The sequence below is a fragment of the Protopterus annectens genome, chromosome 9.part0 (genome assembly GCF_019279795.1).
Source record: "Protopterus annectens isolate FY-2018-M chromosome 9.part0, PAN1.0, whole genome shotgun sequence".
In the NCBI taxonomy this organism is placed as follows: Eukaryota; Metazoa; Chordata; order Ceratodontiformes; family Protopteridae; genus Protopterus; species Protopterus annectens.
In genome coordinates, this window is record NC_056743.1 from 1,762,477,168 (window position 1) to 1,762,502,370 (window position 25,203).

Below are 25,203 nucleotides of genomic sequence, written 5' to 3' on the forward strand. Positions count from 1 at the left end.
GTGTGGTTTCAGAGTTGATATATTTAATTAACAGGGGGCTTGATCCCCTTCTTAACGTAGAGAAGTAGATAGCTTGTTTTTATTTTGTGGTAGTATAGGGCAGAAAGGTTAGACGTTGCTTGTTTAATTTTGATATTTTGAGTGTCGATGTTATAAGCATTTGGAATATAGTAGTTTAGACATTGTGGTCTCAACATTCTGTAGTTTGGGATTTTGGTATTTCGATGTTTGAAAGTAGATCCATATATATATATATATATATATATATATATATATATATATATATATATATATATATCAGTACACAAAAACGTCAGATAGTGCAACTCAGTGTCTGAAGATTTGAATGTAGATTGAAAAAATATCCCAAAATTCAAAACTGTAATGATTCATTATTTATGGAGGTGCAAGGTTTTGCCACACCTGTGGTTATTGACGAAAGTGGAGCTAGAATATAAGGAAAACCAGTTATTATTCAGGCATTTGGTATACCTTGTGAAATACCAACAGCTGTGATAAATTGTTAACAGTTGATGTCTAAGCAGATGTACCCCGCGACACATCACTTGCAGCTGTACAGTTTAATGTGCACAACTGGTTCTGTTATATGAACCTTGGATAAAAGGCTCATTTGTGACTTTAGCCTCTGCTTTTTGTGCCGGCAGGATCCCTGAATAGACAGAATACTTAGCTGGAAATATTACACACTGTAAAAGTCGTACTTACTTTTTAGAACTATTCCAATCAAAACGACTTTCCCAACCTGTTCAGATGGCAGGATGAAAAAAAAAAAAAAAAAAAGATTCCCTGAATACAATCTTTTGCTGTTTACATTAATCAAAACATGTACAAAGGTACTATGAAGGTGGGTGATAAACAGTTTTAAGTTCATTGATAGGCTCACACAGTTCTAAAGTACATCTTTGAATAAAATAATCTGGTTTAAAATGTTAATAACACACTTATTCTAAGTATATTTACAATATGTCTAATTTATAAAATTATATACATCCTACAGACAGTTTATTTTAGGACTTATCATCAGGGAAATAGTATATATACATCCTACAGACAGTTTATTTTAGGATTTATCATCAGGGAAATAGTAGTTATCAACAGAAGAGAACAGTGAGAGGCATCATGGGTTTTTATATTTCTGACCATTCAGTTCAAGGCATATTTTCCATGCCGTTCAGTAATGGAAAGACACAATTTGTCTCTGAATTTTAACACCCTCTGTCATCTCATCTTTCAAAATAGATTTAAAATGATCAGACTCTTAGCATGTTTTCTTTTAAGTCTGATGGAGCCAACATTCCACTCTGTGATACCCTTGATGTACCAAAAAATGTGGTCTGTTCCATAATCCATTTGTTTGCTTTTCTTTTTGGTCTTTCTTCATGTACAACCACCAGACAGATGCAGATTTATGCAGTTACTACTACATGCTAATTCAGTCAGTTCCTTGTATGGAAAAGACTTCTTATGCATACAGCACCAAAAAATTAGCCACCCAGAAGGTTTTTGTTGCAGGTGCATAGCACACAAGGGTACATTAACCCTTAATTTTAGAACTGCATAAAGTCAGTAGTTGTGTTGTCTTGTTTGTCAGCATTGTGGGTAAACTGCAGGCCTTTGTGGAAGTCTTTCATTATGTACTCTGTTTTTGGATAAGTTTGTATAGAAGCCAGTCAGACCATTCCCAGTGTATGAACATCCATCTGTTGTACTGTAACCAGCCGATATGCCAGAGTCTGATAACATTTGATAAGCATACTTGGGATCCATGTTTGATTTCCACCTCTTGGGGTACAGAAGCTCTTCAGCTGGGTCAAAAACTGTGTATTCAAAACTTGGTGATGAATCCAAGCCCTCCTGAGCCACTGGACTCGGGTCACCAGATCTGCTAGAGGAGATAGAACTTTGTTGTGAAGATTCTTGCTCTTCCTCACTAGAGAGTGCTTTGCTCCTATTTGACTCCGCAAAAAGTAAACCAAGTGGCATATCCTCATCTGATACATCCTGGTCACCATAACTTTGTCTGCTGATGGTAGTGCAGGGCACAAAGTTCTCATTAAGCACCACGTAGCCATTTCTTGGATCCACGGGTGCATCAACCACCACTGAAGGTTTTGCTTGTTGATGAATATCTGTGATGTTATGTCTACTTGGAATGAACAAGGGCGAATTTTCCATGCACAGGTGGTGACCTCTTTTCCGCGGAAGACTGGGTAATCTGTTTTGAAGTTCTGAGAGGATCTCCAGTGAAACTGGCAGGTCTTCCATGTAGAGGAAGTGAGGATTCCACCACAAGTAGTTGTTGCTTGATCCCATCCATTCCTAAAGATGGAAATCAACAGATCGTTAACCGTGGTGACATATGAAGTTTTGTATCATACAACACTTGAGAAATGGATACATAACACTGGTATGAACTGAAATGATAAAACAGTGCTACAGAATTTTTTACTGGCAGATTGAAACAAATGAATTGTAAACACTTATGATGCTACCTGGGATTTCTGGAATGAATCTTACTCTAATGATAATCAGGTTAAAACAAAAATGGGTAACAATTTCACTCATTTTCAAATAAATGTGTACCATAGGACAATGATAATTAGAGACTTCAGTTGATGTTCTTTTGCAAGTAGCGTTTATGCATTATCTTTCAGAACATTTCTTCCATTCCTAAAACTTAATTAACATAACAGAAAAATGAAAATAAAAAAACATCAGTACCAAGAAAACAGTGGGGGAAATTGGATATGGCATAGCAGAGTCATTTCACAATGAAGATTAAGTCATGTAATTTTTAGAGGCATTGTGTTACTCTTACCAACACAGTGGCCTAGAAGATTCCTGAGGATGGCAGCTGCATAAACAATGCTCAGCAAAGTAGTTTAGTGGAGGATCTCTGCCTTGTAGCCCCAGGATCTGATCTGTCTTTGTGAAATTTTGTATAGTCTCCCCATGTCTGCAAGAGGTTTTCTCCATTTACTGGCTTCTTCCCACTTCGCAGAATATAGCGTTGATTGGTTGCACTAAATTAAAATAAGGCAAGCAGGCTGCTCATACCTGTTTTCTTTACTATAACCACTGGAACCACTTGCAGCCTCACACTGTTGTTACAAAGGAAGTATGAATGGACGTACATCATTAGTAGGTCCTTTAGGTGACCAGGACCCAATCTGGGCAGACCTTTGTATGTTAAAGGAGAAAATAGCTTATGTAGAACTTTCTAGTGTAGAAACCTGACTTACCAACACAGCTTTTCATAAAGGAAGGCAAACCTTTCTGCTTTTATCACTCACTGAACTGTACTCTTCAACACAGCAGGCATGGGTGGCTACATGTGCTGTCCAAATGTTGAGACATATTTCCTTTTCCGCTGCATTATATAAGGAAACGCAATACATCACAACAGTCTTGACAGAAAACAATGCTACTTGGTGTCCACCATGTTGGTATTCATGGTTTAGTAAAAACTAAAATCAAAAATAATTTGCATTCCTTTGCGTAAAGCTTTGAACATGAGCCAGGATACTGATGCCAGGGTGTCCATATCCCTAATGTTTTCCCTTAATAAAGTCAAGTTGAAAGAGACATACCACTTAACAAATGTGGTGCAGGGCTTGCAGCAGTCCTGTAATATAATCTGCAATGGAGGAACAAGTTAAGAACAGGCTACAGAGTTCTACATGAGCTTTAAGCAGCATAAGCCTTCCCCCAGAAAGCTGTCAACACCAAACGTCATAGCTGTCAAGCTGTAAGGTCCCTGATGAGTGGGGAGTGGAGGAGGCTAGTGGTCTTCTACCAAATGATGGTCGCATCATTAAGTAATTTGTTTTGTTTAGTTACAATATATTTGCCCTTGTAAATTTTACAGCCTGACTTTCTGTAGTGATATCATAGCATTTGCACTGATGTCATCATAATGATGAACTCGTTTTTTTAAATACATATTTACAAAATGTTCAAAATATTACAAATTTGAGTGTATACTCTATTTGATTTAAACTTATCGTTTTCTATTAGATATGCAACTGTAGTGATCCATTTTATAGCCACGTGTCAATAAAGATTAATTGCAGCTGAGTGTGTGTGTGTGTGTGTGTGTGTGTGTGTGTGTGTGTGTGTGTGTGTGTGTGTGTGTGTGTGTGTGTGCATGCGCGTGTGTGTGTGTGTGTGTGTGTGTGTGTGTGTGTGTGTGTGTGTGTGTGTGTGTGTGTGTGTGTGTGTGTGTCCACTCTAGTATGGGGTAGTGTCTCCAGCAAGTCTTTATTTGTTTCCTAACCAGGGTAGAACATTAATTCATCACGACCATTTTCAGGGTCAGCCCGAGCATGAACTGAAGCAAAATTTAAAAGCATATTGTTAAAGGACATTTATAAAATGTATCTGTATAGTGTAGAGTTAATGTATCTTGCCATCTTGTTAAACATTTATACTTGTTGTGTAGTGTTTCCTGGTTTTGAAGAAGTCCAAAGGGTAAGACAAAAAGCCAGAGTTGACAGCATGTAATGAAATGGAATTTACACTGCTTTGTGTTTTGTAGTTTATTGTTTAAACATGTGCGCCTAAATTTTATTTATTTATTTATTTCATTTGTTAACCTGATCATGTCCGACTGTGCCAGAAGCCCATTTTCAGCAGAGACCCGGGGAGAAAAGCTGCAAAACACAATCAAGCTAAGAGGTAGATAATACAGATGATATGGGAGTAGCAAGAGATGAGTTACAACATAATACAGATGACTGAGTACTATCTAAGATGCCACAGAGATATAAGTAGTATCATATATTCGATACAATAGGTTAAAACTTACAGAGTAAACAATAACTCAAATTATTTGCAAACATGGTACAGATTCAAATTACAGATGCCACAGGAACAGAAGACTATTTACAATGAAGTTAGACTTGTGTGTATATGGTCACACTGGAGAGAAAGAGAGGGAGAATATTACAACTACCCATATTTGTAATTTTAGAATCCTTGCACTTCTGGCTCTGAGGATCAGGTAATGAAATATTACTTTCACTTAAATTCCTGTACTTTTATAATATGGTTTTGCTGCTTGGAATAATAATACACAGGATCTTACTGTAGAAGCAACAAATCTTTGTTTTTTTTTTGTTTGTTTTTTTTTCACAATAGTGGTTAAAATGCAAACATATAAAGTCACAAGATCAGAGGTAATCAGTGCAAATATGCCTTATTAGAGTTGGAGAGACTGTTTATTGACTTTTGGAAATTACACTGGCAGCAGATGGGATCTGAAGCTTGCCTGAACATGAAGGCAGTACCCAGGGGTTTCACGGTAAGAAAAATGTTGATCCCATGGTATTTCCAAACCAAATTTATCAGTTAAGCAGCAAAAATGGATTAGGGTGCAAAGAACTTGCATGTCATTCTCAGACATGAAAAATAAAATGCATTTTAAAATGTAAAACTTGCTTAAACTATTTAACAGCAAAATTAATCATCACATTAAAGATTTTACAGTTTAACAGTTTGGGCCACTTTCAAAATATAGAGGCACTGATAACAAGACATACTACACTATATTGTAAAAGTAGTCACAAACTTTTCAGTGTTATCCCAGACTTTATGACCTGGTTGTGTGCTTCAGTACTGTGGAGCTGTTATCCTTAATTTTATGACCTTGTCACGTGCTTCATTATCCCTGAGCCGTTTTGAAGAAGGGGCATTCATCATATTGATCACTGCTGCAGTAGCCTTTCCTCTATTGGTAATATCCTGGTAAGGATATAACAGCTAGCCACCTTCCACCTTTCCTCTATTGTTAATATCCTGGTAAGGATATAACAGCTAGCCACCTTCCACCTTTCCTCTATTGTTAATATCCTGGTAAGGATATAACAGCTAGCCACCTTCCACCTTTCCTATATTGGTAATATCCTGGTAAGGATATAACAGCTAGCCACCTTCCACCTTTCCTCTATTGGTAATATCCTGGTAAGGATATAACAGCTAGCCACCTTCCACCTTTCCTATATTGGTAATATCCTGGTAAGGATATAACAGCTAGCCACCTTCCACCTTTCCTCTATTGGTAATATCCTGGTAAGGATATAACAGCTAGCCACCTTCCACCTGTCCTATATTGGTAATATCCTGGTAAGGATATAACAGCTAGCCACCTTCCACCTTTCCTATATTGGTAATATCCTGGTAAGGATATAACATCTAGCCACCTTCCACCTTTCCTCTATTGGTAATATCCTGGCAAGGATATAACAGCTAGCCACCTTCCACCTTTCCTCTATTGGTAATATCCTGGTAAGGATATAACAGCTAGCCACCTTCCACCTGTCCTATATTAGTAATATCCTGGTAAGGATATAACAGCTAGCCACCTTCCACCTTTCCTATATTGGTAATATCCTGGTAAGGATATAACAGCTAGCCACCTTCCACCTTTCCTATATTGGTAATATCCTGATATAACAGCTAGCCACCTTCCACCTATCCTCTATTGGTAATATGCTGGTAAGGATATAACAGCTAGCCACCTTCCCTCTATTGGTAATATCCTGGTAAGGATATAACAGCTAGCCACCTTCCACCTTTCCTCTATTGGTAATATCCTGGTAAGGATATAACAGCTAGCCACCTTCCACCTTTCCTATATTGGTAATATCCTGGTAAGGATATAACATCTAGCCACCTTCCACCTTTCCTCTATTGGTAATATCCTGGTAAGGATATAACAGCTAGCCACCTTCCACCTTTCCTATATTGGTATTCCTATATTGGTAATATCCTGGTAAGGATATAACAGCTAGCCACCTTCCACCTCTATTGGTAATATCCTGGTAAGGATATAACAGCTCCACCTTCCACCTTTCCTATATTGGTAATATCCTGGTAAGGATATAACAGATATCCTGCACCTTCCACCTTTCCTATATTGGTAATATCCTGGTAAGGATATAACATCTAGCCATCTTCCACCTTTCCTCTATTGGTAATATCCTGGTAAGGATATACCTTCCACCTTTCCTGTATTGGTTATATCCTGGTAAGGATATAACAGCTAGCCATCTTCCACCTTTCCTATATTGGTAATATCCTGGTAAGGATATAACAGCTAGCCACCTTCCACCTTTCCTATATTGGTAATATCCTGGTAAGGAAATAACAGCCACCACCTTCCACCTTTCCTATATTGGTAATATCCTAGTAAGGATATAACAGCCGCCACCTTCCACCTTTCCTATATTGGTAATATCCTGGTAAGGATATAACAGCTAGCCACCTTCCACCTTTCCTATATTGGTAATATCCTGGTAAGGATATAACAGCTAGCCACCTTCCACCTTTCCTCTATTGGTAATATCCTAGTAAGGATATAACAGCCGCCACCTTCCACCTTTCCTATATTGGTAATATCCTGGTAAGGATATAACAGCTAGCCACCTTCCACCTTTCCTATATTGGTAATATCCTGGTAAGGATATAACAGCTAGCCACCTTCCACCTTTCCTCTATTGGTAATATCCTGGTAAGGATATAACAGCTGCCACTTTCCACCTTTCCTCTATTGGTAATATCCTGGTAAGGATATAACAGCCGCCACCTTCCACATGCCCAAACTGTCAAGCAGCTTGAGATGAGATACATGAAAATTACGTTTGGGTGAAAAGCCCTTCAGTGCTTTACTACTGCCAAAGACTATGTATACAGCTTTCAAGGATTGACAGGCAATTTGTGCTTTCCTTTGCTGGGCAGATAAGTTCCCTTTTGGGAAAAAGCTTCCAATTTCTTAATTTTATTGATGTTGTATCACTTTGCTCTTCTGGAAAGCTATTTTAAATCTAGGGGTGTTGTGTTTTAATGGATTGTCTTAAGACTGTGATGTACTATTAAATGGAACACTCTTTTTTTCTGTCAGTTTAAAAGTGGTAAAAAGAAACTGAAAACATTTTTCTGTGGCGAAATTGTGTTTATTTGTCTTTTGAGGGACTGGCATAGTACTGCAAAATGCTTTTTGCTATGTTTTTTTCTCTAAAAACAGTACCTTTTGTGGACTAGTAGTTTTACCGCCAATTGTTGCTTGTCTTCCCATAAAAAGAGGCACCATTTTTGGCTTTACCATGGAACAGACTACTGGTATCATAGTTGGTCCTTTTTCCAGTCATAAAAAAAAGAAAAGTTATGCAAACAGCCTTTGCCACCACAGCAGGCTAGCAATTTGCCTCAGCAGCAGGTGTGTGACCCTGCTGTGGCCATTTGTTGTACCCCAGACCACTTTTCTTTTACTCTGGAACCCTCTAGTGTAGAACCTACAGTTACTATCGACCAGGAGTTAGCTACGTCCTCTGCGGCAGTTGGAGTTCCCTCAGTGTGCAAGGGAGAGACACTGTTGTCAGTCCTGGGAGAGGGAACAGGGAAGGTCTCACTGTTGTGTCAAAATGCTGTGCCTATCCCTGCCAAGCAGCTAGTGCTATTAGTAAATGTCAAAAAGAAACATAAAACCAGGTATGTATCTACTCCCCCTCAAATTTCTTTCAATAGGAGTAGTTTAGTGGATCCACCTCAGAGTTTAATTCAGACTGTTGCTCCCATAGCCGGCCTTATGCATAGGCCAACTAGGCAGCTGCCTAGGGCGCCACCCTGGTAGGGGCACTTTTCCATTATTTATTTGGTGCAGGTAGACCAGGATGGGGGCACCGGGTAGTGTGGTGGGGGGCACCATGGAGCCTTTTTGCCTTGGGCGCCAGTTGACCTAAGGCCGCTTCTGGTTGCTCCTTATAGTAATGTAGTTTCTGGTAAAAGAAGGAGGGATTCCCCTTTTTTCTGTAGAGATTCAAGAATTTGAATCTGAATGTTAAGATGCAGGGGCAGATACATGTTTTTTTTTCTTCAGATTTCTGACTCAGACTCAGAGTAGAGCTCAGTGTCTGATTCTCCCTGTGGGAGTTTCTTTCTCTGAGTCTGTTGCTTGATAGGTGGGGGGAAACTGTATACTTCTGCAACTCTGATTTTCAAAATTTTGAATTGTCTGACATTTATGTTATCATTTGTCCTAACAAATTGTGAATGTATGAGGAATGTTTTATCTGAAGTTTCTTCTTCTAAGGAAAAATCTACTTTAAATAACTTAGTTGTTTCTATTGCATAGGTCTCTACTCATTGGTTGCAGTGGGTGTTGCATAGCTGATCAAAACTGTGATCAGATGTGATCAAAGGTGGCAAGATGATCCAGGGAATCTCTAAGATTTTCAGTCATCCTTTTCCAAAATTTCCTAGGGATTTTTCTGTCTCCTCATCCAATTTGGCAAAAACAGATTAAACACCCTCAACAAGACATTTAAGAAGAAATGGCAAGGGTGATCCAAATAGAAGTCTCGAACTTCCCCTAAATCAAGGGCAGTCTGGTGGGTCTGAATGAGTATTCAAGAGACCATGTCACCGCCTCCCACCCTGGCCTTTTTTTTTTCTTCCAGAAAGTCTAAAGTTCCGTGTTTCTCTTTGACAACAAATTGCTTCAGACAAATGTGTTCTGAAAGTCATTCATCAAAGTTACAGATGGCAGTGGGAGAAAATTCCTCCTTTCTAGGGGGGGGGGGGTCATTCTTCTTCTCCCAGATCAAACTCTTTTCTTTCCACCTGAACTTCTTCACATCTCTCTTCATCCAGACTTCAGACTTTTCTTTACATTTGCTTTTTCTGGATCATATTATCAGTTCTCTGCCTTTACCCTTTGGACTATCTACTGCATCAAGAATGTTCAGAAAGTGTCTAGCTCCAGTTACAGCTCATTGCAGGCTACAGGGTACCCATTGTTTTCCATATTTAAGATGATTTGCTTATCTTTGCAGTTTTTTCAAAGTGTCAGGAGTCTGTCTCTGTCTTGGGTGAGAGATCTCTTACACAAGATAGGATTCCAAGAGAACATTCAAAAGTCTTTCCTGAGTCCCTCACACAGGATTATGTTCCTGGGACATCATCTAGACACCTCAATTCAAAGAGCTTTTCTTCCACAGGAAAAAACAGATGTTTATTTAGATCTATTTCTAAGGTTTTTCCTTCAGACTTTGGTCACTGCAGGGGAATACCTAAGGATTCTGCTCTCATGGTGTTATGATTCTCATAATACCCCTGGCAAGACTCCAAATGAGAAAGATACAGTGGTGTCTGAAACCACTTTGGTCCCAGCATCAACACCCTTTATTTTATCAAGTCCTCGTGCTGGGGCTCATCAGAAAAAGAGATGTTTTGGTGGAGACAGCAGAAATCCTTGAATCCAGGTCTCACTTTCTCCCTTCCTGCCCCAAAGCAGTCAGTCACCACAGATGCCTTGGACTTTGCTTGGGGAACAGTTTCAGGAAGGATAATAGGGCAGGGGTATGAGACACCAAGGACAGATGCAAGCACATAAATATCCAAGAGATGCTTGCCCCAATCAACTCAGTCAGCTATGTAAACCATCTTTGGTCTGTGGGACCTCTTTTAGTGGTTTCAGACAGTATCACAGTCATGTGATCAGCAAGCAAGGGGGATCCACGTCATACTCATTTTGCAGGCTAGCCATGTTAGCATGCAACCCAGTTTTCATGCTCCATCTCACTCTACAGGCATCCTACACTCTATCAGATCAAACTTTTGTGGCAGACATGCTGAGCAGGAACAGAGCAGACCCTCATGAATGGAAACTTGATCAGGGGGTCTTCCAAGATTTGATCCATCTGTGGGGAGTTCCTCAAGTAGACCTCATTGCCTACTCTTTGAACAATCAACTGGCAATATTCTTTTGCAAGATTTTGCAAGAAGGTCTAGAAAACAGCTGTCTTTTCTTTTCTTTGAAAGAATCTTTCTGTATGCTTTTCCACCCTTACAACTAATATCCGGGTTGCTTCTGAAGATTAGTAGGAATCCCCAAGATCATTGCTGTGTCTCTCTTCTGACCCAGGCAACCATGGTTCTCCATTCTTTCGGAAATGGTCAGGGACAATTACTACAAGTTTCCTCACATACTGAATCTACTCACACAAGAACAGGGTTGTTTTATGCACTCCAACATCAATCATCTTCAACTGACTGCTTGGATGATAGTCTTAATTCTTTTTAGGCACCTGTTTACTGAGGATGTGCAGCAGGTACTAATGGAGGCAAGGAAGCCTGAAACTAGAAAATCATATATTAGCAAATGGAAAAGGTTTTCTAGTTGGTGCCAACAACATAATCAGCACCCATTCAGGGCTAGTTCTCTTTTTTACAATATTTGTGTGAGTTACTATCCTATATGGCCTGTCTTGTTCCTTTGTCAAGGTTCATTTTTGTCTATTTCAGCATGTCTGCCCATGGATCCTAATCTTTCAAGGCAAGCTCATGTCAAAATGTTCTTGAAAGACGTTTTGCATAAGAGGCCACCAAGTAAACTGGTAGCCCCTCCATGGGATCTTACTTTTGTGTTAGAGAAGCTAACATTTGCTCCATTTGAACCAGCTAATCTGGCTGACTTGAGGTTCTTAAACTGGAAAACATTCTTACTAATTGTTCTGACCTGTGCAAGAAGGGTATCTGAGTTGCAAGGACTTATGATAAGTCAACTCTATCTCATTTTCTATAGGGACAGGGTTTCTTTGAAAAGTAATCCTTCTTTTATGCCTACAGTGGTATCCAGATTTGCTTTAAGCCAAATTCTCCATCTCCCTGTTTTCTCTCCTGAACCTAAAAATGAGGTAGAAAGGATACTCCATACCTTGGATGTCCACAGACAACTCAGGTAAAATCTAGATAGAACTGAATCTTTCAGAGCTTCAGATTAATTGCTTATTTCTTGTAAAGGTAAGAAGAAGAGACAATCTATGTTAAAACTGACTATTTCCATATGGTTGTCTAAGGCTATTTCACCGTAACAAATCAATTCTAGGCAGGGTCAAGACCCACCCTATAAGGGCCTCAGCTTCTTCTGCGGCTTTTTTGAAAGGGTTGCATTCTAGAAATATTCTAGACACTGTCAATTGGTCATCTGTACATACTTTTGCAAATAACAATAAGCTTGAGTCCTTCTCTAGGTCAAGATGAAACTTTGCTAGTACCATTCTCCAGGGTCTACTTGACTGTTCTCCTTCCATCTCCCAAATGTTAGCTGTGGTAATCTACCTATATCATAGGATCATAGGAGATTACTACGCTAATGACCTGGAGGGCATTTTAAGCCTAGCCATTTCAATCCAATGTAATACCGTAGACGTACTATTCAATACCCAAGACTGCATTTAGTGATGACTGCCAATGTCCATGTGGGTTGTGGGCATTACTCCTGCTACGAATTTATGGTGCCCCATCCACTCATCTAGGTTCCTCTTGAACAGTGTCACAGAAGTACTCTGTTTCACATGAACTGGTAGTTAAGGCTACTGCAGTAGTGATCGATAGATGAACATAATACAGTTGAACTTACCACAGCAGTAGATGTTTGAATGATCACTGCTGCAGTAGCCACTCTGTACCTCCATCCCCCTTGTTTTTTGGTGTATTTTATGAAAGTGTGGACATTTTTTTTTGTTGCTCTTAGCATTGTCTTTTCAGGGCTCAGCTTCCCTCTCCCACTGATTTGGTATGTATTAGTTGATCTGATGTTGTTAATCTTCATTCATTCATGATGGCTGTGTCCTCGGAGCCGACTCAGCCATCATAACAAGCTCACCCCAGCCAAAAAAACCTCTCGAGCTAAGTATACCCATAGTGTCCCTCTCCTCATCTCTTCAGATCATGTTTGCCGCTTAGAGTTTTAAGACACGTCAGGCCAGCTCTCCAGCTAAGTGATTTATTTTTTCTAAAATATTTCTTTAACCTTTGGCATTCTTTCTCTTCTGATTCTTTCTTTGCTAGTCATTTCAACTTAGATATAGTTTCTCTCCATGTGCGTGAGTCCTTTCCTCCCTTTTTTACCATTTTTTGGGTATTTCTTCATACCATTGGTGGTACAGGCCCCTCCCTTACCTCTGTGGTAATTTCTAATACCATCATCGGTATTCCCTCCTTTCCCTTTACCCTTTGGGTATACTTTAATTACCATCATTGGTAATTTCTCAAAAAAAAAAAAAAAAACTTTCTTGTCCTTTCTTGACTGTGTATGTGTGTGTGTGTGTGTGTGTCATACAGATAATTGTTTCAGGATTTTTATCTTGCTGTTTTTCATTATATATTGTGGAGTATAGACTACTGGAATGGCATATACGAAGGGAACAACAGGTTTCAAACAGTGTGATAAGTGTAGCAGGAAGATGCCTAACTCCGATGGGCATCTAACCTGGTTGAATCTCCAGTGAACTGAGATGTGACAAAAAAGCAAGGAAAAACTATTAAAATGTTACATTAACTAGTACATGTTAATAAATTACTACTTTATGCACACCTGCATGTTCTGCAAGTATGTATTTAAGCACACACATTTTGTGATATGCCTTTGCTGGTCATGAGACTGCATGATGGGAGAGTGGGATTACATAACAGTTAGTCATGTTTCACAGATTGACCTACATGGGGTCTGCCTACATATAGCAGGGTAGAGAACAAACTTGGGGTGAGGTTCCCATATTCAAAGTCTCTAAGTAGAACAGAAAAGTTAACATGTATGCATGTGCTGGGACCATTTTTGTACAGGGGTTTCATAAAAAAACAGTGATAAGGGAACTGGGGCATGGACAGGAAGAAAGGTCTGGAAATTATCGTGTGTGTGTGTGTGTGTGTGTGTGTGTGTGTGTGTGTGTGTGTGTGTGTGTGTGTGTGTGTGTGTGTGTGTGATAGCTTTTTGAACATCTTTGTTCAAGTATCAGGGATAAAACCATAACAGGAAGATAAAGAATCAAAATCAGGGACAATTTCCAACTGTTATTCTAATTCACTTAAAAGTTAAAATAACAGATTTTGCATCCACATGAATTTTCTTAACAATAAGAAATACGAAACTTTAGCATCTGACATTACTGTTTGTCTTTAAAAGTTAAACATTTTACAAAGGACAGGTCAAAAATATGTGGCAAATTTGCGGACTTCCTGTAAAATCAGGGATAATTGAGATTATGGTGTGTGTACGTGCATGTGTGTATATACATGTGCTTGTGTCTGTGTGCGCATACATGTGTGTGTGTGTGTGTGTGTGTGTGTGTGTGTGTGTGTGTGTGTGTGTGTGTGTGTGTGTGTGTGTGTGTGTGAGAAAACCAAGGTGTGGATAAGGGTTAAGAAAGTATAATATATGTGATGGCACAAGAATTAATGTATGTGATAGCACAATGATATAGACTGGAAGAGATTCGTAAATAGTGTGTGCTGGGACCAGAATATAGACGGGTAGGGGCTATGTGTGATGCTTGTGTAAAAGTGACTCTGTTGTAATGGATTTTCTGCAGTTAGCACCTAGGACATATAGTGAAGGCCTACAGTATGCTACCAAGGCAATATTTTAATTTATTTACTAAGTAGTTTGTAGCATAGCCATTAGTGTACTCTGTCACATAGCTGTAGCCTGTGTGAAATGATTTGACAGTGTATTTGAATCCTATGGACTATGGATAAGTAATTCTTTAAGAAATTAAGGCTTGAAAAGTGTTTGATATATTTGGGGGCTTATTCTTTTGAACTATTTTAGTTAAGCACATGTGTTAAAATTCATGCTTGCCTCCTCGGAGAACATGAGAAATGTTAATTGCATCCCTTCTAAGGAAAACCATCTTTGTGTAAGCTGATTGCTTCTGTGTCTCAAGTGGCTATCCACTTTTTGAAATGTGCTTATGATTCTGTATCTGGAACTGTTATGAGGAGGTTTGTTGGTTGCATACTCAAAACTCAAATGCCCTGGACCAGTTATTGGACACCCCTACTAGGGGTTCAAACATTCTGGATCTAGTACTTACAAACATGAGTGATTTTTGCACCACCCCAAGTGTACAGACATCTGTAGTGAGATCTGACCACAGGTCAGCCACACTAGAAGTAACAAGAGCATCTAACCCTCCGCTAGCTGGAACTAGACTAAAAAATTTCTCCAAAGCAAACTATAATCTCTTACGAGACGATATTACTAGTTTCATAGCCCCTACCCCTACTGATGGCAAGGATACCTATGCTGATTATGAATCTAAATTGGCCACCTTAGCCAAAGGTAACCATAAGGCATTCTTTGGCTACATCTGCAGCCTCAAAGAAAAATCCCAGATTTGCACAGAACTTGTTGTAAATGGTACAACATATACTAAAACTGGTGATATTGCTAACCTGCTGGCAGACAGGTTCAGTGAGAATTTCTCCTACTTGTCTCCATGCAGTACACCACAAGACACCCCTCCTACATGCCCTCCCCCAGAAATCTCTAAGGAACAGGTCTTTAATGCCCTTTCCCTGGCTAGAAACATGGCCTCTATGAGACCAGACAATATTCCTGGCTGCGTCCTAAATTGCTTAAAGCAACAGTTAGCTGTACCTCTGAGTACCCTCTTTAACTACAGTCTAAGCCCTGGGTATGTTCCTGCAGATAGGAAAACTACCACTGTCATCCACGTCCACAAAGGGGGGTCCTCTGCTCATCCCGGGGATTACAGACCCATAAGTCTGAGCAGGCTCATATGCAAGGCCATGGAGAGAATCATCATGGACCTTGTCAACAAAGATATAGGAGACCTCCAAACACTAGATCTATCCCAGTTTGGTTTCATCAAAGGGAGATCATGCCTCCTAAACTTGATGCACTTCTTTGAGACAGTCACCAAACCTTGGATGAAGGCAAAACTGTGTATACTGCCTATTTAGACCTAGTGAATGCCTTCTACACCATTTCCCACTCAGGTATCATTAATAAACTTACCCAACTGAATGTAAACCAGTATATAGTCAGATGGGTTGCAAACTGGCTCACCAATAGAACACACACACACACACACACAGTAAAAATAGGGGACTCTTCATCCACCTTCAGACCAGTAACCAGCGGAGTACCACAGAGCTTGGTGCTGGAGCCCCCATTGCTTATAACAATTAACAATAATTTGGATTATAATTCCTATCCCGCAGAACAAAAACAATGGTCATTTCCTACAAGCTAACATAGTTTTCAGTCAAAATGGATTCAGTCATTTGTTGTTTATATCAAATGAGTTTTCAGTGAAATGAATCATAATCATATCATCTTTTTTAGAACAAATGAACTTTAAATCAAATGAACCATAACCCTAAATATGCATATACAAATATACATGGGTGAAGGGCACCCCATCAAATATACACCATGCTGACACTCAGGAGATTGAATTCATAATGTTAAATTCACAAATATTGGCACATTCTGTGCATGCTCCGGGGATTACCCTGGAGTGGACTTAAACAACAGCAAATGTTTTTGCAGGTGGGGCAGGCCTTTCATACATTTTGATCCCCCCTCAGCTCAGGATAAAACAAAGGGAGGAGGTGTCTCAGTATTCATAAGGGACAAGTACACTGCTAGACTGGTCCAACAACATGATTTGCTTGAGGTTCTCAATGCCCAACTAACCATAGGTGCGACCCCCTATCTTATCCTTGCTAGCTATAGAGACTCTAGCATGCGTCTGGAAAACTATACTTCCAAGCCAAACCTATTGGAATCTCTTAACATTCCACCTAACACCATACTTATGGGTGACTTCAACTACCCCTCCATAAATTGGGAGACTTATGTGACCCATAATTCACTTGTTCAGAGAGTTTTGGACTTTGTCAATGCAAACACCCTGGAGCAACTAGTTAGCTCCCCAACTACAGGTACAAATATCCTAGACCTAGTCCTCATAATCATGGCGGAGATTCCGCTTTCTCCCATGCATTTACTCCTCCCTGGTAAGAGCTGACCATGAAATTATTTCCTTTAGTATTAAAACTAACCTAGAACCCCCATCAAACTCCAAACCTGTTAAGAAAATTGCTAAGGCCAACTTCCTCAAACTAAATGACAACTTATTAAACCCTCCTCCAAACCTGGATGACTTTAAGGCCTACTCTGAGCTGTACACAAAAGCACTGTACAACCACATTCTTAGCTGCATAGAAGAGGCAGTACCTGTCTGAGTCAAACCTATGATTACTGGTAAAAATAAACCACTCTGGTGGACCCCTAGCATAAACAGGCTTTTCACGTGGAAAAAAATCCTCTCCAAAGCCAAAAAAGAAGAGACAAAACAGAGCAAAAAGACACTCAGAAGTCTTAACAAACAAATTAAAGAGCTGGTGAAATCTGCCAGAGCAAACTATGAGGCAAACATAGTCTTCCAGGTGAAAGATAACCATAAGGCTTTTTTAAATTGTGTTCATAACCTCAGGGAAATCACTTAACAATGTAACAATGTATTAATTATGAATGGCAACACTTATACTCAGCCTCAAACTATAGCAAACCTGCTGGCTGACAAGTTCAGTTCAAACATCTCCTCCATCACCTCCTACCACACCCAAAGAAATACTTGCAACCATCCTTCTACTGGTCATTACGAGGGAACAGGTCCTTACTGTGTTCACTAAAACCAAAAACACAGCTTCCATGGCTGCCAACAACATCACTGGCTGCTTTTTAAGTTGCATAAAACAGAATCTATCAGGGCTACTAGAAACCCTCTTTAACCACAGCCTCTGGACAGGCTCTGTCCCAGAGGAATGGAGGACTGAAACAGTCATACCTCTGCACAAGGGGGACCAATCAGTTAACCCAGGGAACTACAGACCCATAAGCTTGACCAGTCTTATCTGTAAGGCCCTAGAGAGATGTATCATGGATCTAATCAATAATGGGATAGTAACTCTCCAAAAACTAGACTAGACCCAATCTGGCTTTGTCAAAGGATAGTCGTGCCTACTCATTCTGGTGGACTTTTTTGAGAAAGTCACCAGGACCATGTTTATGGTTAAAATGGTACATACCACTTATCTAGACCTGGCCAAAGCTTTTGACACAATCCCCACTCTGGGATCATAGATAAACTTACTGAGTTAGGCATAACCTCCTACATCACCAGATGGATAGCCAACTGGATCACTGACGGGACACATGTTGTCTGGATAGGTGAACCTGTTACTAGCAGTGTCCTACAGGGCTCAGTGTTGGGACTCCTCCTGTTTGGAATATACCTCTCTGAAGTGAAGATCAATGCTGGGGGCCTCTGGCTCACCAAGTTCACTGATGACTGTAAGGTGGGAGCAATCATGGAATCCCCGAATGATGTTAACATCCTACAAACAGGCCTAAAAATGATGAACAACTGGTGCCAAAACCATGGTTTAAGACTAAATGCCAAAAAATGCGTAATCATATCCTTCAGAAAATCAGATATCTCTGCAAATTATAAAATTGATAGCACACCCCTAAATGTAGACCCAGTGGTGGGAGTCATAGGAACACAGACAAACAGTAACCTTAACTTTGAACATTAGGTAGCTATAATAGTGAGGAAATCCTTCTGTGTGACTCAACTTTTAAGTAAAGACATGACATCACGATCAAGGAAAGTTATAGTGCCATTCTACTCAGCCCTCATCAGGCCCATAATAGAGTACAGTACTCCCTTCTGCATGTACCTAACCAGGCATTTATACCAACTGGAGTGGCCCCAGAGGTTTCTCACTAAAAAAAATGCAAAGCGTAAGACACATGTCTTATGCAGACTAACTAAAGGCCCTATCCCTTTATTCCATCTCATATAGTTTATTGAGAGGGAACTTATATCTGACCTACAAGACATTCGCTGATCCAGCCCTGATGAAAATGTTACATATTCGCAAGAAAAATTTTACAAGGGTTATGTGTTCCATGGATCTGAACCTTATTTGTGACTCTAACAAAACTTGCTGGAGAAGCAGATTTATATCCCTAAGGCTGCCTTGTTTAGCAAATAAACTTCCCATTTTTTGTAAAACAAAGCCCATCCCTCACTCTCTTCAAAAAGAATTTAGATAAATGGATGGGGAACTGTAAATTCACTCCTCAGGTACTGCCCATGTCCCTTATGGACACAGGCAGTCTGTAAAATGACTCAAGGCTCCAACACCGAAAGACTCACTACCCTGATACTACCTCATTCAATATCTGGGGAATTAAGAAATTAAGATATAATATTGGTAAGACTTGTAAAGGCTCTTGTGCCTTTAGCCTAGTAATCACCTGTGAACCTATGAACCCCCTGTTAATTGCATATATTATCTCTGAGATTGCATAATCCCCAGGGAAAGGGGATATTCCCCTACCAGGGGAATGTCAGTTTTGCATACCTGCATACCATCTGTATGTATCGACCAAATGGTGTCAAGCAGACAGGTGTGAGCATAGTGTAGGTTTGAAGGGGTGTCCTACACCTATATATACAAACACACAAAATATATTTGTGTGCTTGTGAATACTGTGCACATATATTAATGTCATTAGCTAATTGTTTTTTTACTTATATATCACAATGTATTTTATATGTATTGCTGATAGGCCAGATGTTAAGAATTGTCATTTTCCTTGCATATTCAACAGCTCTGTCTTGTTCTTCTGATGTATCAGATAGTCAATGTGTGTGTCGGTTTAAGTGCATTTTCAATGTGATAGCTAATGTTTCCATAAACTGCATTTAAAAATGGCACACTTTACTATTTAAGTTATTAAATAAACTGTTGATTAAATTGCTAGTAATTAAAACGTGTCTATATTAGTTCACTGAAAACACTTTCTAGCGAACACACATTCATCGACCCTAATTCAGGGGATTCGCTGAATACTCCCAGGGCAAAGAAATGCCACGCAGCACAACTTTGCCCTTTTCTCCACTGTAGTGCGATCTCAGAGTTGGTATTTATAGTTAGGGGTGTGGGGGGTGAAGCCCCCCACTTGGGTGGGTGAGATTTAGCTAGATGTGGGTCCATTGTGCTGCCGGGCAAGTATTTCTTTGCCCTGGAATTATTCATCAAATCCTGGAAGCAATTTTCGCCGAAAATGAGGGTCGATGAATGCGTGTTCGCTGAAAAGTGTTTTCAGTGAACTAATATAGACCCATTAAAACATATATTCCTGTAGTAGGGTCAGTGGGTAGAAGTGCATTTTCATCCTGCATCTCCTTCCTTTATCAGGCCTAATGTCTTTATTAATATATTGAGTTTTTCTAGTATAAATTACTTCATTCCAATAAATAATAGTAGCATACAAAATATGTCCTTCATTCTGGGCCATTGCCTTCATAATTTTGGGCTTTGCCTGGCATATTAATATTAGCTTCCTTTATTCTGATGTTGATTTACCTCACATACTGAGTCTTACAGAAAAAGTATTGTGCTTTGCAGTTGTAATTTCTTCATATGTTTTAAGTTTTGTAAGTGAAGTAGCAGTTAAAGTGAGTTCCTCGGGTTTGATTCCTGACCAGGATGTGTTCTGCATGGAGTGTGCACATTTTTCTTGTGCCTATTTGGGTTATTGTTGGGGTTCCAGTCTTCTCCCAGAGTTATGGCAGCAGCTTAAACTGTTAACATTTTGTTTTCCCTTATTTTTTTTTTTTTTTTGGGGGGGGTGATGGCAAACAGAACTAAGAACATACATTTATACATAGTTTGTGACAGTGTCACCTTGTTATACTTTATAGAAAGCAGTTATACTTTATAGAAAGCAGTTATTCCTTTGCCTATAATTGCTTTGTATAAACTATTGCCAAGTCAATTATCTATGAACATAGGCTCATAGGAGATTACTAGGCTTTTATGCATAGTCATACTTCCCATTAAAACCTTCCTCCTCTTTGCATAACAGATGGGCCCAGCACACTTCCACTGTGCAACTCTGCTGTCTCTAAATGTCACATGGTTACATTCTGGCAAACACAGAAGTGCACTGTTTTTGTTTATTATCATCACCCTCAAAGGCTAAAATCACATTATGCAAATGAGATCTTAAGGGACTTAGAAACATTTCTTATGGAACTTTTTGTCTTGACCCTCCCCTGCACTAAAAAATGAGCAGCAACCCGATTTGAATGGTTTCATTGTGAAGTATTGCATAACAAAAGCCTGAGCATTAGAAAAGCTTCAAACTAATATTCAAAATGCAAAAAGGTGAAAAAGTTAACCGCAAGTGTTTTTGAAGGAAGGAAGCTCCCTTGACCCCCCCCAAAAAAAAAAAAAAACTTGTATATACCAACTCCACAATCACATCAACTCAGCGAAAGAAGAAATCTCCCAAATCGCTTCAGGCACACACTTAAAAATGACACCAACAATGACTTCCTGTGTAAAACAGTGATTAGATTTTACATTCTTCAGTGTTTTATGGTTCGAGCAACTGACACTTAAGGAATTTAACTTTGACCGCGTTTAGAGATACCACTTGAAAGACCTGCTCAAGAAAACATAATATTACTTATTTTAAAATTTTAGTGTGCTTCACCAGCCAGTTAGTCTGCCTGTAATTGTTGCTGGCAAGAAACAGTATCTAGAGAAAAGAGATGTCCTGGGACACTGTGCTGTACATAAGTTATTCTAATGCACATTGTCTAGCTAAGTCCGGGGTTCCTATTATCTAATCGAAGACGCAATGCTTTGACTGCGTCTTGATCGAACTTGAAAGCACAAAACAGCAAAATAGCGAAACGGCATATAAGCGATTTCTTTACCTGGGAAAGAAATTGCTTGGCCGCCTCTGTTACTTGGCTGTTTTCCTCACTGTAGTGCGATCTCAGAGATGGTATATTTAAGTAGGGGGGTGGAGGCACAACCCCCGACATTGGGGGGTGTGGGGGGTAAAGCCCCCCCACTTTATGTAATGTTTTGAAGTTTTTATATATATATATATATATATATATATATATATATATATATATATATTTTTTTTTTTTTTTTGTGGAACAGTGATGGTATTAGTATTAGCATAATAAAGCCTGAATTTATAATAATATATGATGCCCTTTAGTGCCCAAACATTACAGACATTTGTGTATATGATTCTCCCATGCTTTACAGTTTTCAGTCTGATTACACATAACACAGGTTTGGCACTTGTCTCACATTCTGGTGAAGAGAGGTTGAACTGCATACAAAAACCATCAAAGCAATAATTTGTTTACCTGAAAATTTCCTTTGTACACAGTGAACAGTCCTTCAAATGACTTCTCTGGGCTCGGGATCAATGGCCACATCTTGCTCATCAGCATCCTGAAAGTAGTTGAAAAATCAATGAGGGAAACACATGCCAGGGAGTAAAACATCTTACAGGTACATACTGGGCACATGTAAAAACAGCAAGCACGTTCGAGTCACAGCTCTACAGTTAATGTCGTTCTTATGCTTCTGAAGACATAACTATTTAGCAGTACATTTCAGTTAAATCATGCAACACCTGATGTGTTGCAATTGGCCTTATTACCACCCATGGGGATGGCACTGATAGAAAATGTGTTCTCTGTTTTTAATTTGGTGTAGTTTTACATATACACTATAAAACCAAATCAAATGGAAATAAAATGCAGGTTTTATGTCTTGCAGTGTAATTTCATAATCTTTTCCAGGCTGACGTCTTGTACATGAGAGTCTCTGACATCCAGGTGATAACCCATTTGTTCACTTCCAAGTGAGAGTGTTCTGAATGGGATGTCATACTGTGGGGTTAAGGCTCACTCTGCTCATATAACTAACTTTCTAGCATCTTTTTGATGAATGAATTAAATGTATTAAAAATGAGTGGCTCTTCTAATTTAGTAGTTTACTCTTTGCGTGCAGTAGGCTGTTTTTTTTCCTATGGCGCTTCCCATAACCGTTCAAATCCCCATAGTTATAGTCTGGCTGCCCATTTATATTCCTTTAGGGCTTCTGTTTCCACCAGGTAGTTTGGTAGGGATACTGAATTCATATTATGGTTAGGATGAACTAGAGATGCAGGGTATGTGAGAGAATGACGCCTTTCCACTGGCAGAGACTCTACGTTATAATCCTTAACCTTATGTCAAGAACTGCTAAGTAAGCAAATTGGTAAGAAATCAATTTACCTTAAATACTTGATTAGAGGAACTAGAACTTCATCAGTGGATAAATAAGATACATTGTCGTGTGGTCTACATTTAATGATCGAATGTTCAATTCAGCAAACCTCCGATCAGTGAACACAACCCACCAAATGTACACTTCATTGAACATTCACTTCAGCAAATGTATTACATGGGGAAACTAACTAGTTGGCCAACATTTCCCCATAACACACACAGGACTATTTTAACCCCCCAACTATATATACCAACTCCAAAATCATACTACAGTGGGGAAAAGGGCAAGTAGTTGGCCAACATCAGGAAATTTTCCCTTTTCCCCACTGTAGTGTGATCTTAGAGTTGGTATATATAGTTGGGGAGTGCAGCCCCCCACCCCCCCACCTGGGTAGGTTTGAAATAGTCCAGTTTGTGTTACAGGGAAATGCTGGTCAAGTAGTTACTTTCCCCATGTAACATATTTGCTAAAATGAACATTCAATGGTTTGCGTTCAATGATCGGAGGTTCACTGAATTGAGCATTCGATCATTAAACATAGACCCATTAATGTGATAGATTCATATTCCAACCTACACCTCAGCTCTGGAACAAACTTCTACTACGTGTCAAGCAGAGAAGCACCCTTGACACCTTCAAGGAACACTTAAATAATTGGATGGGCAGCCTCATATTCTTTCCCTGCCTATCTTATCTAACTCTTCATGAGGATAGAAGGAACTTCTGAATATCTGAATTTTTTTTTTGTTATGACCAGACTTGTAATGGTCTACAGAGTGATTGGCTAGTACTTCCTTTGTGGTGCAGAACTGAACAAAAAAAAATGGTATAAAGGTACAGATGTGTGTGACATCTGGATGGAAATGATTTAAGGCTAAGGTAAGTAATAACATCATGGACTAGCAGTTAGCATAGAGAATTAAGCCTGTAATCTGTTAGCAAGATACGTTTTTGTAGTCCAGGGTTAGATTCCTCCAGCCCTGATTTGCCTGCTGTGTGCCTCTGCGGAAGTAACTTAATCGGTCAATGTTCTGGGCCATTTGCAAACTTGGACTAGGCTCCTTAATGGTCTCCTGTACCATGTGCCTAACAACTACATATGAACCTATGGAGACAGTGGTGAGACTTTGTAGAATACTTCTGTAAGATATGTACAAGTGTTAATCTACAGAGGATAAGTACATCTACTAACGTGCAAAATTACGGTGAGGGAGGGGTAGCTGCAATGCATAGACACATCTCATAGATCAAATGAGTTCTTCCATTACAAGGTGTGCAAATTCACAGAACCTAGTAAGTAGACTTATGAAGGTAAACGATAACATGAGAAACTGTTAAACACCTCAAGGTGTACATAATGAACACATCCTTCATCAATGAAAGTACTGAACAAACAAAAATAACACTTAGTTGAGGTGATAAACTAGGAAGAGATTCAAAGATGCGGTTTGTCAGAAAGAAAATGGTGGTTCACTGACACAGTCTGTTCACTGCAAAACTAAAGAGCTTTAAAGATGCATGAAATAGGTATAAAAATCCAAGTTACAAATAATGTGGTATCAGAACATTACACAGATAACGAAAACGGACCAGTAATTCTGAGTTGCTGACATAATACTGTTTGGAACAAGTGGTCCTTATGAATAGTCACATTCTATATACCACACTAATCTAATCTGACAGTAATCAGTCATGGATGCTTTAGCAATTTATCGCTAGGATGTAATGTAAGATTATAGTTAATGAAACCTGATTGATCTATACTGGTGGGTCTGGTACACATGATGAAGTATCCCAACAACAAACTGCATTTGGTTGGATTTATTGCTGCACAAAGGCAGTAGCACTCCACTATTTTTTTGTAGATTTAGAAGAAGAAGAACCAATTATATTTCTGAATAATGGCTATAACCAGATGAGTAGTGGTTGGCTGAGCTAATGTTTAATCAAAAAAAAATCCTTGCAGAAGTGCAGACGTTCCAGTCCTACTATCTCCAGGTTCTATCTCATGTGCTACATTGTGCAAGGACTAATCTTCGAACCATTAAAGTTAATGATGCACTATGTGTGCATTACTTCTCCATTTTTATGTCCCGATCGAACCACAGCTGTCTCTCTCTGCACAGTTGTACTGAATTCATATTGTTTGATTATCTATCCCTGGTAATATTAAAGGTAAAGTCCATGAGCACTATGGTTATGTAT

General features: G+C 39.3%; 1 protein-coding gene across 1 annotated transcript in view; it reads right to left on the reverse strand.

Moving 5' to 3' along the window:
- Nucleotides 1-1,006: 1,006 nt before the first annotated feature.
- The window catches only part of EPOR (erythropoietin receptor), a 377,631-nt gene continuing 353,434 nt past the window's right edge, over nt 1,007-25,203 (reverse strand). Inside the window, exons 7-8 of the mRNA XM_044084616.1 lie at nt 22,086-22,173; nt 1,007-2,340 (exon numbers count right to left, since the gene is read on the reverse strand). Coding sequence (XP_043940551.1) covers nt 1,609-2,340; nt 22,086-22,173 — 820 coding nt within the window. The 3' untranslated portion in view covers nt 1,007-1,608. The remainder of the gene's footprint in view (nt 2,341-22,085; nt 22,174-25,203) is intronic.